This window comes from Salvelinus alpinus, chromosome 4, assembly GCF_045679555.1.
Source record: "Salvelinus alpinus chromosome 4, SLU_Salpinus.1, whole genome shotgun sequence".
In the NCBI taxonomy this organism is placed as follows: domain Eukaryota; kingdom Metazoa; phylum Chordata; class Actinopteri; order Salmoniformes; family Salmonidae; genus Salvelinus; species Salvelinus alpinus.
In genome coordinates this window covers 24,610,310-24,628,051 of record NC_092089.1, presented here as the reverse complement: position 1 = coordinate 24,628,051, position 17,742 = coordinate 24,610,310, and the positions used below count along the sequence as shown (strand labels likewise).

Here is a 17,742-nt window from a genome sequence, read left to right as displayed (position 1 = left end):
AGCTCGTCAAAGGTAAGGCATGAACTATATCTTTATTTCTGAGTTTCGTGTCGCGCCTGGCGGGTTAAATTATGATTGTCTGTCTTAGTTTGATGGGGTGCTGTCCTCAGATAATAGCATGCTTTGCTTTCGCCGTAAAGCCTTTTTGAAATCTGACACGTTGGCTGGATTAACAACAAGTGTATCTTTAATTTGGTGTATTGCATGTGTGATTTCATGAAAGTTTAATATTTATAGTAATTTAAGTGTTTCAGTGACTTCGTTAGCCGTGGTTGCTGATGTGTATATGGTTGATTCCTCAGCATACGTGGATACACATGCTTTGTTTAATGCCAGTGGGATTTCATTGGTAAAAATAGAAAAGAGTAGAGAGCCTAGAGTGATGCCCTGTGGTACACCACACTTTACATGTTTGACATTAGAGAAGCTTCCATTAAAAACTTCTTAGGGATCAAATCCCTTTAGCGGGATCGAATTCACAACATCCGGTGAAATGGCAGAGCGCCAAATTAAATTTAACTTCTCTGCGCTACGGATCCCTTTCACGGGATCATTTTCCTAAACAACCGCTGAATTGCAGGGCGCAAAATATTACTAAAAATATTTATAATCATGCAATCACAATTGAAATATACCAAAACACAGCTTAGCTTGTTGTTAATCCACCTATCATGTCAGATTTTGAAAATATGCTTTACAGCGAAAGAAATCCAAGCTTTTGTGAGTGTATCAATCAATGCTAGAACAGCTAGCCCCAAATTAGCATGGTCACGAAAGTCAGAAAAGCAATAAAATTAATCGCTTACCTTTGATAATCTTCGGATGTTTGCACTCACGAGACTCCCAGTTACACAATAAATGTTCTTTTTGTTCGATAAATATTACTTCTATAACAAAAAAACGCTATTTGGGTTGCGCGTTATGTTCAGAAAACTACAGCCTCGTTCCGGTCCTGAAAGGCAGAAGAAAATTCCCAAACGTATCAGATTCAAAAATATTACAAAAAATATGTATAATCATGCAATCACAAGTGAAATATACCAAAACACAGCTTAGCTTGTTGTTAATCCACCTATCGTGTCAGATTTTGAAAATATGCTTTGCAGCGAAAGCAATCCAAGCTTTTATGAGTGTATCAATCAATGCTAGAACAGTTAACCTTATATTAGCTTGGTTAGCTTGGTCACGAAAGTCAGAAAAGCAATCAAATTTATCGCTTACCTTTGATAATCGTCAGATGTTTGCCCTCATGAGACTCCCAGTTACACAACAAATGTTATTTTTGTTCGATAAATATTACTTTCATAACAAAATAACGCCATTTGGGATGCGCGTTATGTTCAGAAAACCAAAGCCACGTTCCGTTCGACGGAAATTCCCAAAAGTATCCGTAATGGTCGTAGAAACATGTCAAATGTTTTTTATAATCAATCCTCAGGTTGTTTTTAACAAACATAATCAATAATATTTCAAACGGACCGTAACCTATTCAATAAGAGAGAAAAAGCAAAAATGGAGAACTACCTCTCGCGCGCAGGAACTAATCAGAGGACACCTGACTAGTTTTGAAAAATCTCGCTCATTTTTCAAAATAAAAGCCTGAAACTATGTCTAAAGCCTGGTCACAGCCCGAGGAAGCCATTGGAAAAGGAATCTGGTTGATACCCCTTTAAATGGAAGAAAGACGGGCCAGGAAACACAGATAAAAAAATAAAAGAAATCACTTCCGGGTTAGATTTTCTCAGGTTTTCGCCTGCAGAATCAGTTTTGTTATACTCACAGACAATATTTTGACCGTTTTGGAAACTTTGGAGTGTTTTCTATCCTAATCTGTAAATTATATGCATATTCTACAATCTGGACCTGAGAAATAGTCTGTTTACCTTGGGAACGTTATTTAAAAAAAATAAAGACATCTGACCCCTAGCGTCAAGAGGTTTTAAGCTTTAATTTGGTGTATTGCACCAGAACCACACGGGGGGACCTAGTGAATGACCTGCAGAGAGCTGGGACCAAAGTAACAAAGCCTACCATCAGTAACACACTACGCCGCCAGGGACTCAAATCCTGCAGTGCCAGACGTGTCCCCATGCTTAAGCCAGTACATGTCCAGGCCCGTCTGAAGTTTGCTAGAGAGCATTTGGATGATCCAGAAGAAGATTGGGAGAATGTCATATGGTCAGATGAAACCAAAATATAACTTTTTGGTAAAAACTCAACTCGTCGTGTTTGGAGGACAAAGAATGCTGAGTTGCATCCAAAGAACACCATACCTACTGTGAAGCATGGGGGTGGAAACATCATGCTTTGGGGCTGTTTTTCTGCAAAGGGACCAGGACGACTGCTCCGTGTAAAGGAAAGAATGAATGGGGCCATGTATCGTGAGATTTTGGGTGAAAACCTCCTTCCATCAGCAAGGGCATTGAAGATGAAACGTGGCTGGGTCTTTCAGCATGAGAATGATCCCAAACACACCGCCCGGGCAACGAAGGAGTGGCTTCGTAAGAAGCATTTCAAGGTCCTGGAGTGGCCTAGCCAGTCTCCAGATCTCAACCCCATAGAAAATCTTTGGAGGGAGTTGAAAGTCCGTGTTGCCCATCAACAGCCCCAAAACATCACTGCTCTAGAGGAGATCTGCATGGAGGAATGGGCCAAAATACCAGGAACAGTGTGTGAAAACCTTGTGAAGACTTACAGAAAACGTTTGACCTCTGTCATTGCCAACAAAGGGTATATAACAAAGTATTGAGATAAACTTTTGTTGTTGACCAAATACTTATTTTCCACCATAATTTGCAAATAAATTCATTAAAAATCATACAATGTCATTTTCTGGATTTTTTTCTCATTTTGTCTGTCATAGTTGAAGTGATGAAAATTACAGGCCTCTCTCATCTTTTTAAGTGGGAGAACTTGCACAATTGGTGGCTGACTAAATACCTTTTTGCCCCACTGTATATCTCTCTCCTGTCTGGCAAGAGAAACAGATTCTGACGATTAGAACAGTTTCCCACAACCTGCCTGCCTAATGAATAGAACGGAATGGGGTTATACCTCTCTGTCACTGAACTTTATCATCATAACAACAGGAAAGTCCAACCCAGAGCCAGAAAGTGTCACCTAAGTTCATGATCTCACTGCAGTGTCGAGCCTGTTTGACTAATTTATGGAGCAGAAAATTGCTTGGCATTGCTTTTAGGGGTAATATTTTGATCGGACCAAAACAAAACGGTACTTTTGTCATTGACACAAAGTTCAGCAAAGGCCCCAATAGATGCTACATATTAGTCCAAATCTAGGAGGGGTAATAGACATGCATTATTTATCTATATTAAATATTAAAGTGTGGTGAGACACACTTACAAACATTGCCTTAAACATATTGATTTAAAAAACAGAACACTCCACACACACACACACACACACACACACACACACACACACACACACACACACACACACACACACACACACACACACACACAGACACACACACACACACACACACACACACACACACACACACACACACACAGACACACACACACACACACACACACACACACAGGAATGAGGATATGCTAAAAACTCTGTCACGCAAAACGTTGAACAGCAATCCACTTTATAGGCCAATAATATGCGTAACATTATCTACATGGTGTTTCTAAGTTGTACAGGAAGAAAATAACAACAAGTGTTCTGAAGTGTATCCAGTCTAGGCCATCAGGCTTCTCTGCCCACTGTGCAGACTAAGAGAGCAGTAGACTGATTCACAACGTGTTAACAGATTGCAAAGGAATACCTTACCCATACAACAACAATACACAACAGAGACAAATGAAAACTTAATAACGAAAGAGACAAATTAAAGTATTTCAAAAGCACCACGTCTTCCCTTCAAAGAAAATAGTTTTTAGGCTTGATGATACACTATCAGCGAAACTATAAAAATTATGAAACATTGAGAGACGAAAGATACATTATTTTATATCTTTCTTTCTTTTTTTTGTTGGTCAATTTTTTGAGGAAGCCTGGCTTCCCTTGGCATCCATGAATACACACCACTGATAGGAATTTAAAAAATACAAAATAACAATTACATTAATATACCAAAATCCAGATGAATTCGAAATTCACATTTGTTTATAATTTTTATTTGACCAAATTAGTCTTATTGAAAAAAAATTAATAATAATAATTAAGAGAGACCTGGCCAAAATAGCAGCACATAAAGGTTCATACAAAGACACATCCACATAAAAAAAAACACAAAACACAACAATATAAAACATCAATATACACATTGAGCAGACAAGATGCTTTGGTAGGGGTGTAGTGCATCTACAGGTAGGTGTCAACACATTGACAGCCCCCCCACTCCCCCACTTCATTGTTCAGGTCAACAAGATACAATCATGTGAGATTACACGATAGTTCTCATTGGTCTGCTGGACAACACAGGAATATTTTTGAATTCAAATTATTATATTTTAGAATCAGTCTCCCCATCTTTAGTTGTTTCCGACACAGAATTTTCAGAACTATGAAACCATGTCGTTTTTTTTGTGTTTTTCTTGTGTTGAAATGTAGTTTATTGAGTTCTGGTCAAGGTAGCTATTTTCGTCTATAGACTTCTATAGTCTTTCATCCTATAATGGTCTGTTCCATACACTTGAACTTGACTGAACTGACTGTAAAACACTCTAACCACCAGCATACATGCCTCCCTTTTTAAACAATCAGCATTCAGAATTAGACCCTCCTGTTGTATTGTTAACCACTAAGCCACGAGGGGGTATGGTATATGGCAAATATACTACGGTTACGGGCTGTTGTTTGTGCATGACTCAACGCGGAGTGCCTGGATACGGCCCCTAGCCGTGGTATATTGGCCATATATCACAAACCCCTGAGGTGCCTTATTGCTATTATAAACTGGTTACCAACGTAATTAGAACAGTAAAATAAATGTTTTGTCATACCCGTGGTATATGCTATGATATCCCAGACCTGCTGTCTGTCCCAGACCTGCTGTTTTCAACTCTTAATGATCGGCTATGAAAAGCCAACTGACATTTATTCCTGATTATTATTTGACCATGCTTGTCATTTATGAACATTTTGAACATCTTGGCTCTCTCTAATTCTCTCCTTCTCTCTTTCTTTCTCTCTCTCGGAGGACCTGAGCCCTAAGACCATACGTCAGGACTACCGGGCATGATGACTCCTTGCTGTCCCCAGTCCACCTGGCCTTGCTGCTGTTCCAGTTTCAACTGTTCTGCCTGCGGTTATGGAACCCCTACCTGTCCCAGACCTGCTGTTTTCCACTCTTAATGATCGGCTATGAAAAGCCAACTGACATTTATTCCTGATTATTATTTGACCATGCTTGTCATTTATGAACATTTTGAACATCTTGGCCATGTTCTGTTATAATCTCCACCCGGCACAGCCAGAGGAGGACTGGCCACCCCTCATAGCCTGGTTCCTCTCTAGGTTTCTTCCTAGGTTTTGGCCTTTCTAGGGAGTTTTTCCTAGCCACCGTGCTTCTACACCTGCATTGCTTGCTGTTTGGGGTTTTAGGCTGGGTTTCTGTACAGCACTTCGAGATATTAGCTGATGTACGAAGGGCTATATAAAATAAACTTGATATACCACAGCTGTGAGCCAATCAGCATTCAGGGCTTGAACCACCAAGTTTATAATCATAAATAAACAATGGGAACAACAAAGTGGATGTGCGTTTGATGAAGGTTACTATGGAGTGTCACAGTGATCTTTTGGCCTCCATACCATGTGGGTGTATAGTGGACGTAAAACAAAAAAAGATCATTATGACTATTCTACAGGACAACGTCACAAGAGATACCCTCCTGGAGGTTTCCACTCCAACCCCAGTTGTAACTAACCGGATTTATCTTATAAACCAGTGAATTATTAGGAGCAGGTGTGCTAGATTAGGGTTGGAATGAAAAGCTACAGGATGGTAGCTCTCTAGGAACTGGGTTGGAGAGCCCTCTTCTAATGAGACTATGGTGCATTGTTTTATGCAGAATAGTTTTGTGTTGATAGGTTTGATGAATCAGCTCTGTTAGCAGGACTAATTGAGCCCATAATTTGATTAAGGTTTTACTGCTAACCTACAAAGCATTACATGGGCTTGCTCCTACCTATCTTTCTGATTTGGTCCTGCCGTACATATCTACACGTACACTACGGTCACAAGACGCAGGCCTCCTAACTGTCCCTAGAATTTCTAAGCAAACAGCTGGAGGCAGGGCTTTCTCCTATAGATCTCCATTTTTATGGAATTGGCTGCCTACCCATGTAAGAGACGCAGACTCGGTCTCAACCTTTAAGTCTTTATGGAAGACTCATCTCTTCAGTAGGTCCTATGATTGAGTGTAGTCTGGCCCAGGAGTGTGAAGGTGAACTTAAAGGCACTGGAGCAACGAACCGCCCTTGCTGTCTCTGCCTGGCCTGTTCCCCTCTCTCCTCTGGGATTCTCTGCCTCTAACCCTATTACAGGGGCTGAGTCACTGGCTTACTGGTGCTCTTCCATGCCGTCCCTAGGAGGGGTGCGTCACTTGAGTGGGTTGAGTCACTGACGTGATCTTCCTGTCTTGGTTGGCGCCCCCCCTTGGGTTGTGCCGTGGCAGAGATCTTTGTGGGCTATACTCGGCCTTGTCTCAGGATGGTAAGTTGGTGGTTGAAGATATCTCTCTAGTGGTGTGGGGGCTGTGCTTTGGAAAAGTGGGTGGGGTTATATCCTGCCTGTTTGGTCCTGTCCGGGGGTATCGTCGGACGGGGCCACAGTGTCTCCCGACCCCTCCTGTCTCAGCCTCCAGTATTTATGCTGCAGTAGTTTATGTGTCGAGGGGCTAGGGTCAGTCTGTTATATCTGGAGTATTTCTCCTGTCTGATCCAGTGTCCTGTGTGAATTTAAGTATGCTCTCTTCTAATTCTCTCTTTCTTTCTTTCTTTCTTTCTTTCTTTCTTTCTTTCTTTCTCTCTCTCCGAGGACCTGAGCCTTAGGACCATGCCTCAGGACTACCTGGCCTGATGACTCCTTGCTGTCCCCAGTCCACCTGGCCGTGCTGCTGCTCCAGTTTCAACTGTTCTGCTTGCGGCTATGGAACCCTAACCTGTTCACCAGATGTGCTACCTGTCCCAGACCTGCTGTTTTCAACTCTCTAGAGACAGCAGGAGCGGTAGAGATACTCTGAATGATCGGCTATGAAAAGCCAAATGACATTTACTCTTACTGTGATTATTATTTGACCCTGCTGGTCATCTATGAACATTTGAACATCTTGGCCATGTTCTGTTATAATCTCCACCCGGCACAGCCAGAAGAGGACTGGCCCCCCTTCATAGCCTGGTTCCTCTCTAGGTTTCTTCCTAGGTTCTGGCCTATATAGGGAGTTTTTCCTAGCCACTGTGCTTCTACACCTGCATTGCTTGCTGTTTGGGGTTTTAGGCTGGGTTTCTGTACAGCACTTTGAGATATCAGCTGATGTAAGAAGGGCTTTATAAATACATTTGATTTGATTTAATGTCGCCAATATAGGAGAGATATGTTGTCAAAACAAGAAAAAAGCATCAATGTTTACCATTATGCATATCATTAACTAATTATAAACTCATCGGCCAGTTTATTAGGCACCCCCATCTAGTCCCAGGCTGGATCCCCCCTTTGCCCCACAACAGCTTGAATTCGTTGGGGCATGGATTCTACAAGTCGGATGCATTCCACAGGGATGTTGGTCCATGCTGACGCAATGGCATCACGCAGTTGCTGTAGATTGGACAGAGGTACTCCAGCGCCACCAGCCTGTACCGTTGACACCAGGCAGGATGGGTCCATGGACTCATGCTGCTTACGATAGTGTAATGTTAGAATATGACAAATGAAATAGTCACCTTTAGTCTTGTGAGTCAGCGCTGATAATGAGTCTGTAGCTGCTCTTCCATTTGAGATGAGAGTGAGTTATGATTATACCTCCACGTATGTATATTCTTAAAGTAATCCTACGTACTATTGCACCCTGCCTCGTAAGCCCTCTTATCTGTAGATGTACAGTACCTACAAGATTCCCAAAACAATATTTTTAACTGTCTTACATGAACCATGTACTGGTTTGACATCTTTTGGCAGGATTATCTTAGCCAACCTCAGTTAAACTTATTGGCCAACTAGTCTCAAGAAAAACATGATATTCAGCATCTGACAACACATTATCTAGTCATCAATCAAAGAAGAAGACAGATGATTGTAACTCTTTCAATTTCACCTGGTTGTTCGCTATAAAAACACATGTACCAGGAACTGCCATTACTTCCTCAATCCTTTCCTGATGAGCAAATGATGTCACGCATGTTTTCTTCTAAAGACAGGTGTAGAAGAGGCAGACAGAAACTGTCATACACTGTTATAAATGACCATAGGTCCACAAGTGACTTGGTTGCAATACTGGTTGAATGGTGGTTAACTGACAGATGGCAGCAATTTTCTACTATCTCTAACATTTAATGTGAATGTTTCATAACTCTAAAACACACCTGTGTGTGGAGATATATCTCTCTCCTGTCTGGCAAGAGAAACAGATTCTGACGATTAGAACAGTTTCCCACAACCTGCCTGCCTAATGAATAGAACGGAATGGGGATATATCTGCCTGTCACTGAACTCAATCATCATAATAACAGGAAAGTCCAACCCAGAGCCAGAAAGTGTCACCTAAGTTCATGATCTCACTGCAGTGTCGAGCGTTTTTGACTAATTTATGGAGCAGAAAATTGCTTGGCATTGCTTTTAGGTCCATGCTGATCGGACCAAACAAAACAGTACTTTTGTCATTGACACAAAGTTCAGCAAAGGCCCCAATAGATGCTACATATTAGTCCAAATCTAGGAGGGGTAATAGACATGCATTATTTATCTCTATTAAATGTTAAAGTGTGGTGAGACACACTTACAAACATTGCCTTAAACATATTGATTTAAAAAACAGAACACTCCACACACACACACACACACACACACACACACACACACACACACACACACACACACACACACACACACACACACACACACACACACACACACACACACACACACACACACACACACACACACACACACACACACACACACAGGAATGAGGATATGCTAAAAACTCTGTCACGCAAAACGTTGAACAGCAATCCACTTTATAGGCCAATAATATGCGTAACATTATCTACATGGTGTTTCTAAGTTGTACAGGAAGAAAATAACAACAATTGTTCTGAAGTGTATCCAGTCTAGGCCATCAGGCTTCTCTGCCCACTGTGCAGACTAAGAGAGCAGTAGACTGATTCACAACGTGTTAACAGATTGCAAAGGAATGCCTTACCCATACAAGAACAATACACAACAGAGACAAATGAAAACTTAATAACGAAACAAATTAAAGTATTTCAAAAGCACCACGTCTTCCCTTCAAAGAAAATCGTTTTTAGGCTTGATGATACACTATCAGCGAAACTATAAAAATTATGAAACATTGAGAGACGAAAGATTATTATTATTATTTTATATCTTTCTTTCTTTTTTTTGTTGGTCAATTTTTTGAGGAAGCCTGGCTTCCCTTGGCATCCATGAATACACACCACTGATAGGAATTTAAAAAAGACAAAATAACAATTACATTAATATACCAAAATCCAGATGAATTCGAAATTCACATTTGTTTATAATTTTTATTTGACCAAATTAGTCTTATTGAAAAAAATAAAATAATAATAATTAAGAGAGACCTGGCCAAAATAGCAGCACATAAAGTTTCATACAAAGACACATCCACATAAAAAAAACACAAAACACAACAATATAAAAACATCAATATACACATTGAGTAGACAAGATGCTTTGGTAGGGGTGTAGTGCATCTACAGGTAGGTGTCAACACATTGACAGCCCCCCCCCTCTCCCACTTCATTGTTCAGGTCAACAAGATACAATCATGTGAGATTACATGATAGTTCTCATTGGTCTGCTGGACAACACAAGACCATTTTTGAATTAAAATTATTGTATGTTAGAATCAGTCTCCCCATCTTTAGTTGTTTCCGACACAGAATTTGCAGAACTATGAAACCATGTCGTTGTTTTGGTGTTTTTCTTGTGTTTTTCTTGATTTGAAATGTAGTTTATTGAGTTCTGGTCAAGGTAGCTATTTTCGTCTATAGACTTCTATAGTCTTTCATCCTATAATGGTCTGTTCCATACACTTGAACTTGACTGAACGGACTGTAAAATGTGTGCATATATTTTTCTTGTATAAAGGGGTGAGAAGATTATTCAGGACTGGTTTTGCACATCCAGCTTGGTCTAAAGACATTGAGTTAATTAATTCCCTTGGTGTTGGCTGCTTTTTCAGCCCTTCAATGCTTCTTCCTAATGGCTTACTTGTTCTGTTTGAGAACCGGACGCGGAGGAAGGAAGAGGAAAATAAAGCGATTCCAGACCCATCCCTTCTCTCCATCCTCCTCTCTTCTAAATCAGCCGCTCCAGAGACCATAAAAAACCTTCTGCTCGTGGTAAAAAATATAATTCTGCTTGTTTCATTTTCTTTTTCAATCATCCAGGCTATATCACAACCTGCCGTGATTGGGAGTCCCATAGTGCAGCGCACAACGTTGTCCGGGTTTGGCCGGTGTAGGCCGTCTTTGTAAATAAGACTTTGTTCTTAACAACTATATTTAAAAAAAATTATACATCATTTCTTTAAGATTTGAAACCATCCCATTGCAGTATCATCCACATTACACTAAATGCAAATAGCAAAAATCCATATAATTTTTGCCCCATTCGTTCCTCAAATTAGGTCAGATTTACTGGGGTTGTCAGGGCCGTCGAATGAAGTAGATCAAAGAGCAGCGTGGTGAGGGTACATATTCCTTTTTATTAGGATGACGCCGACAAAAACAATAAACAATACAAAAACGACCGTGAAGCTTAAGGGCTATGTGCCACAAACAAAGTTAACTTCCCAAAAAGAAAGGAGGGAAAAGGGCTACCTAAGTATGGTTCCCAATCAGAGACAACGATAGACAGCTGTCCCTGATTGAGAACCATACCCGGCCAAAACATAGAAATACAAAATCATAGAAAAACAAAACATAGAATGCCCACCCCAAATCACACCCTGACCAAACCAAATAGAGACATAAAAAGGCTTTCTAAGGTCAGGGCGTGACAGGGACTAAGACAATGTTTCAAGGAACCACAGACTTATTCTGTAAAACAAAGACAATAAAAAAACATTTCCTAATTTCATTCTATCTCACCAGAACTAGTTAAGCAGCTTTGACTGTTGAACCAGGCATATACTGTATAAGCCCCATCTATCAAACTGTCTAATCTAGACCATCCACACAGTTTGTGATTCGCAACAAAGTGGTGTCCCTCCCCACAACTTGTTTTGGTATACAGCTGAACATTGAACAGCTTCCCAAAACTCAGACTGTACCTTTAACTAAAACACGATGCCGCTTGACATGCAATGCCAGGCTAGAAGGGGAGTAGACTTCATAGACAAAATGTTTGATGTTATGAATGGGTATGGCAGATATACGTTCCAGACATTATGGGTGTGTTGGATAGTAGCGCTGGGAATTGCCAGGGACCTCACGATACAATGTTATCACAATTATAAGGTGTTAATATGATATGTATTACGATTCTCATGATTCTACACGTATTGCGATTCTATACTAGGATTTTATTGTGATTCGATGTTCCAAACATATTGCTCACCATATGTCTGTGGCAGAGAGACTAGAAAGCATGAGAAAGTAATGGAAATTGCCCCCCAAAAATGTGCTTCCTATTTAAAATGAAAATGGTGAACAGTCTATGAAGGAAAATAAGAGTTTTAGTGCAGGGACAGCCAACTAGCACAAAAATAATAGTTTGATATTGTTGATGTGATACGACACGATATATCGTGGAAAATATTATCCCAATATGTAACTATCAATTGTTATTTCCTTCATTACTATTGGATAGGCGTTTTAACTGTCTTGCTGTTATAAATGTAGTTCCTTAAGGACACCATTGAGGTAGGGTTTGTTAAGATGACAGGTTAGTTTATTGTAGTTTCTGGTCACTACTGAATGTATTTTCTTTCAAAAGGAATACAATGATATATAATGATTAAAGATATGATTTTTATTAAAATGTCCACAAGCAGATATAGCAGAAAAGGAACAACAAATAACAAATACAGCGTGTATAAAATAATGAAGGTGAAGCACCCTGAGACGCTATTATCTCCCCATAATATTTGATTGTTCAATTAATCAAAGATATAATTAATCCTTTAAATCCCATATGATTCTTTAATTTATTGAGATAAAATGTGATAACCTCAAAAAATGTGTAACAACGCATGTGGTCTGTGACCCACGCTGACAGGACTGTTTTAATATCTCTATCTGATGGGCGCTTCATGAGAATTTAAACTGAATGAATTTGAATGTTTAGAAGTATTTTTGTACTGCTTCAAGTGAGGAATCACCTCAAAAATACTTCCAAAGTACTCAAAACATTCAAATTCATTCAGTTTAAATTCTCATGAAGCGCCCATCAGATAGTGATATAAAAAACAGTTCTGTCAGCGTCTATGTCAAACATCCGTCCAACATATAGGGTCAGTTTCCTGGACACAGATTAAGTTTACTCCTGGACTAAAAAGCATGTTGAATGGAGAATCTCCATTGAAAGTAACTAGTCCAGGACTAGGCTTAATCTGTATCCGGGATACCATCCCAAAGAGCAAGACATACTTTTTCCCCCTAAAAAATAGGAGTTACTGTTTCCAGTGCTGTTTCCAGAGTACTGTTTCCAGCCCCTTCCATGTTCAACAATCCCCAGTGGGCTCCGATGGAGGTGATCCCGGCACCGTTGAAGCGACCGCTGAGCAGCCTCAGCTCATTGCCCATGTTGGCTGGGTAGAAGTTGAAGGAGACTTGGTTGGGCAGGCCGGCTGACAGAGTGCGCCCCATGTTGGTGGTTAACACCAGGTAGCAGATGTAGTCTGCTGGGTTGTACTTCCCAGACACCTCGACGATGGCCTCATCATTAAACAACTCCATCTCCTGCTTTTCACTCCCTTCGCGACCGAACACAGGAGACCAGGTGTTGCCATATCTCAGCTGGAACCTAAAACAGAGGAAGCTTTTCACGTTGGTTGTGTTTTGATAAGGCACATTCAGACTGAGAGAGCAGGTAGCGTCAGAGAATATCAAGGAATTACATTTTACATTGTACTCTGGGTTAGATAAAATAACAATATCGTTTGGTCATGTACTGAATATGTAATAAACACAACAAATAAATAAATACAGAAAGAAGAGTGTCTGTTTGGCAGGGTAGTTGGACTGAGTAAGTGGTGTGTGTTGGGTAGTGTAGTTGGACTGAGTCAGTGGTGTCTGTTCATGGGTCAGGGTCTGCTCACCCGCTGATGTAGTTGTTGCTGTTGTAGTTGTAGTAGTAGTAGTAGTAGTAGTAGTTGTTGTTGGTCTCCCACACTCTGACTCCTGTGATGCGTCCTTCACCGTAGGAAGCAAATGGGGTGCCACCTCCCTGACCCACCGCAGAGGAATACGAGTACGGGTCTTTGATGGCTAAAATAACATGGGAAATAAGTTTACTATATTTACTATATTAATAATACATATTTATATATACATCATTTTAATATTACCAACACATTTCTGAAAGATCTTTACATTATGAATAAAGTGCAGATGAATTAACTAAAGTACATTCTGCAATGATTTAATCCATCAGCTTTTGTCTCAAAGAAGAACTCCTAAGTCTAACTGAAAAAGACAAGTTGGTGAAAGCACAAAAGCTATTATTTAATCATTACAATTCAGAATTGTATTTTTATTACTCACGCAATGCCGAGCAGCTAGCCAAGAACACTGTGACAACCAGGATTAAGAACATTCTGCAAAAGGGAGGCATCAATACTTAAGACCTTTAATTTCAGTCAATTTTACTCTCACTCCGTTTCACTTTCAATGGTAAAACTTGATTTTTTTTTGTTAATAATGTTTTTCATAGTAGTTTGTCAAAACAAATAAGTAATTTTACCTGTCAGGTCAACCAGTGTTTCCTAGGAGGGAGAAGAAAATAACCTTTTGAAATGTCAACAAACCATTCTTGAATGTGAAATGTTATAAAATGGCTCTAAAAAGTTGAGCCTATTCTTGTTTACTACAATCACCCTTGTAGTGCTAGCTGCTGTCACATTCAAAATAATGTCAAATCATTTAATTTAAATTTAGAGGCAAAAGGGCCAAAATGTTTGTGCCCAAGTACCAAGAGATAATGAGTATTAACTTCATAACATTTCCCACAACAGTATCACTCATTAAATACAAGTTTTCTATTTAGTTAGTTGTGTAGTTACCCACAGTGCTATATTGAGATGTGTGTGAAAACCTGTGTAAGCTTCTTATCTCTCTGTCTCTGCCAGGTCCTTCTAGTCTACTGCTTCCTCTTAGAACTGTATTTATACCTGCTGAACATTCCATCAGCTCTAGATGGAAGGAGCATGACATGGAACACCTTTAGTCAGTCACTATAGAGATGTCAGACATTGTTTTCTAATTGGTTGAGGCTATTTTGGGAGAGAGAATCAAGGAAGTACTATAAGGAAATAATAATTGTGTTCTTTTGAATTGTAACAAATTAATGATCTGAAATAGGGATTAAAAAAATATACAATCGAACAACCAAACAATTAAAAGAATATACCAAAATTGTATGAATGTGTACAAAAATCCCTCAAAGTCTGTCTCCCAATCTTCAGTTGTTTCATTACCCCAAGAGGAACTCCTTCCCTTCAAACATTAACACGCTGAAAAAGACAAGTGGATCTGGTCATTAACAGGATGGTTAGTTCATTGGTTTGCTTAAAAACCTACAGTATTTTATTGTAGAATATTTGTATTTCAATTTGTATTTCAATTACATGTATTTCAATTTAATTCTAGATGTGCAGATGAGATTCAACATTTTTTGTGTCCATTATTGTCCAACGTTTTCTGCAGTTTGTTACAATACTCACATCTTCATTAAATCACTGGCAACCTGTACATGTTACTACAATATGATTTCATTTTCTGCAGATTAACCAGATAAATATCAGTAGAAGTTACAAAGTGAGAAAATAAATAAAAGTTTATATACACATTACTAATTAAATACCCTCATGTACTTGTTACTACCTATCTATAAATGTGATAGTTCAATTAACATATTGTTAGATTACTTGTTAGATATTACTGCATGGTCAGAACTAGAAGCACAAGCATTTCGCTACACTCGCATTAACATCTACTAACCATGTGTATGTGAACAATAAAATGTTATTTTATTTGATAGTAATACAAATATGTAATGTAGGACTTTATTGATCAAAAATAAAATGTCCAAGTAAAGCACAATTGCTTTTGTGTATGTAGGTTGAGTTATCAATTTTCCTTTAGCTGGGGAAGAATGTGAATTTATTTCAATAACTACCCATTGGGCACACACTGGTTGAATCAACGTTTTTTCCACGTCATTTCATTTCACTTCAAAAGGTAAAACTTGAATAAGTTTGTTAATAATGTTTTTCATAGCAGTTCTTAAAAACAAGTCAGGCATTTTACCTGTCAGGTCAATCACCCCTAGGGGGGGGGGGAAGAAAATACACTTTATTGAATTGTGAAATGTGACGTAACAATCAACAAACAAATGTGAAATGTTCTAAAACAGCGTTAAAAGGTTGAACCTAGTCTTGTTTACTACAATCACCCTTGTAGTGCTGTGCTACTGTCACATTCAAAATAATGTCAGATCATTGAATTTAAATGTAAAGGCAATGAGGCCAAAATTCTGTACCCAATTACTAAGAGATGATGAGTATTAACTTCATAACATTTCCCACACAAGTATCATGCATTAAATACAAGTGCACGTTTTCTATTTAGTTAGTTGTGTAGTTACCCACAGTGCTATCTTGAGATGTGTGTGAAAACCTGTGAAAGCTTCTTATCTCTCTGTCTCTGCCAGGTCCTTCTAGTCTACTGCTTCCTCTTAGAACTGTATTTATACCTGCTGAACATTCCATCAGCTCTAGATGGAAGGAGCATGACATGGAACACCTTTATTAACTTACTATAAAATGAATCATGAAACAATTACAAAGATTTTACTGAGTTACAGTTCATATAAGGAAATCAGTCAATTGAAATAAATAAATTAGGCCCTAATCTATGGATTTCACATGACTGGGAATACATTTATACATCTGTTGGTCACAGATACCTTGACAGAGTTGATCAGGCTGTTGACTGTGGAATGTTTGTCGCACTTCTTTTCAATGGCTGTGCGGAGATGCAGGATTTTGGCGGGAACTGGAATACGCTGTCATGCGCGTTGATCCGGGGCATTCCAAACATGCTCTGTGGGTGACATGTCTGGTGAGTATGCAGGCCATGGAAGAACTGGGAACCAGGAATTGTGTATAGATCCTTGCGACATGAGGCCGTGCGTTATCATGCTGGAACATGAGGTGAAATTTGCAGATGAATGGCACGATAATGGGCCTCAGAATCTCGTCACGGTATCTCTGTGCATTCAAATTGTCTTCGATAAAATGCAGTTGTGTTCGTTGTCCATAGCTTATGCCTGCCCATACCATAACCCCACATACACCATGGGGCACTCTTTTCACAAAATTTACATCAGCAAACCACTCGCCCACACGACGTCATACATGTGGTCTGTGGTTGTGAGTCCGGTTGGACGCACTGCGAAACGATCTAAAAACAACGTTGGAGGCGGTTTATGGTAGAGAGGTTAACCTCTTAGTGCTAGGGGTCGGACATTTTCTCTGGCCCAGATCGTAGAATATGCATATAATTTACAGATTAGGATAGGAAACACTCCAAAGTTTCCAAAACTGTCAAAATATTGTCTGTGAGAAAAATAATACTTATTCTGCAAGCGAAATCCTGAGAAAAAAGTAACCCGGAAGTGATATATATATTTTTTTTTAAATCTTTGTTTCCTGGCCTGTCTAACCTCCATTTAAAGGGGTATCAACCAGATTATTTTTCCAATGGCTTCCTCAGGCTGTGACCAGGCTTTAGACATAGTTTCAGGCTTTTATTTTGAAAAATGAGCGAGATGTTTCAAAAGAGGTCAGGTGTCCTCTGAATATTTCCTGCGCGCCAGGGAGGAGCTCACCATTTTCTTTTTCTCTCTTAATGAATAGGTTATGCTCTGGTTGAAATATTATCGATTATGTTTGTTAAAGACAACCTGAGGTTTGATTATAAAAAACATTTTAAATGTTTCTATGACCATTTCGGATACTTTTTGGGATTTGTCGAACGGAACACGGCTTTTGTTTTCTCAAAATAATCCGCAACCCAAATTGCGTTTTTTTGTGATAAAAATAATATTTATCGATCGAACAAAAATAACATTTGTTGTGTAACTGGGAGTCTCGTGAGTGGAAACACCCGAACATTATCAAAGGTAAGCGATTAATTTTATTGCTTTTCTTACTTTCGTGACCAAGCTAACCAAGCTAATATACACTAACCAAGCTAAGCTGTTATAGCATTGAAAGCTACACTCACAAAAGCTTGTATTTCTTTCGCTGTAAAATATATTTTCAAAATCTG

At 39.3% G+C, this 17,742-nt stretch overlaps 1 protein-coding gene across 4 annotated transcripts; it reads right to left on the bottom strand.

The window, feature by feature from the left end:
- Positions 1–12,199: 12,199 nt before the first annotated feature.
- LOC139573110 (zymogen granule membrane protein 16-like) lies at positions 12,200–16,156 on the bottom strand. Of its 4 annotated transcripts, none has more exons than XM_071396203.1 (5): positions 16,059–16,156; positions 14,153–14,174; positions 13,954–14,006; positions 13,509–13,677; positions 12,200–13,213 (listed from the first exon to the last, which is right to left on the bottom strand). In XM_071396203.1, exons 3-5 carry the CDS (start codon positions 14,003–14,005, stop codon positions 12,847–12,849), a joined length of 588 nt encoding a protein of 195 aa, XP_071252304.1. In that variant the 5' UTR covers position 14,006; positions 14,153–14,174; positions 16,059–16,156; the 3' UTR covers positions 12,200–12,846. The 4 variants fall into 4 exon arrangements, with proteins under 4 accessions (XP_071252304.1, XP_071252303.1, XP_071252302.1 ...); XM_071396202.1 differs by having other exon boundaries at positions 16,055–16,143; XM_071396201.1 differs by lacking the exon at positions 16,059–16,156 and adding an exon at positions 14,476–14,609.
- Between the last annotated feature and the right edge of the window lie 1,586 nt (positions 16,157–17,742).

Bases quoted from the DNA above. Each gene is read 5' to 3' on its own strand.
- LOC139573110 (XM_071396203.1), bottom strand. From the start codon at position 14,005: ATGTTCTTAATCCTGGTTGTCACAGTGTTCTTGGCTAGCTGCTCGGCA. The intron at 13,678-13,953 runs GTGAGTAATAAA...ATGTTATTTTAG, and splicing joins GGCTAGCTGCTCGGCATTGC to CCATCAAAGACCCGTACTCG. The intron at 13,214-13,508 runs GTGAGCAGACCC...CCTCTGTTTTAG, and splicing joins AGCAACAACTACATCAGCGG to GTTCCAGCTGAGATATGGCA.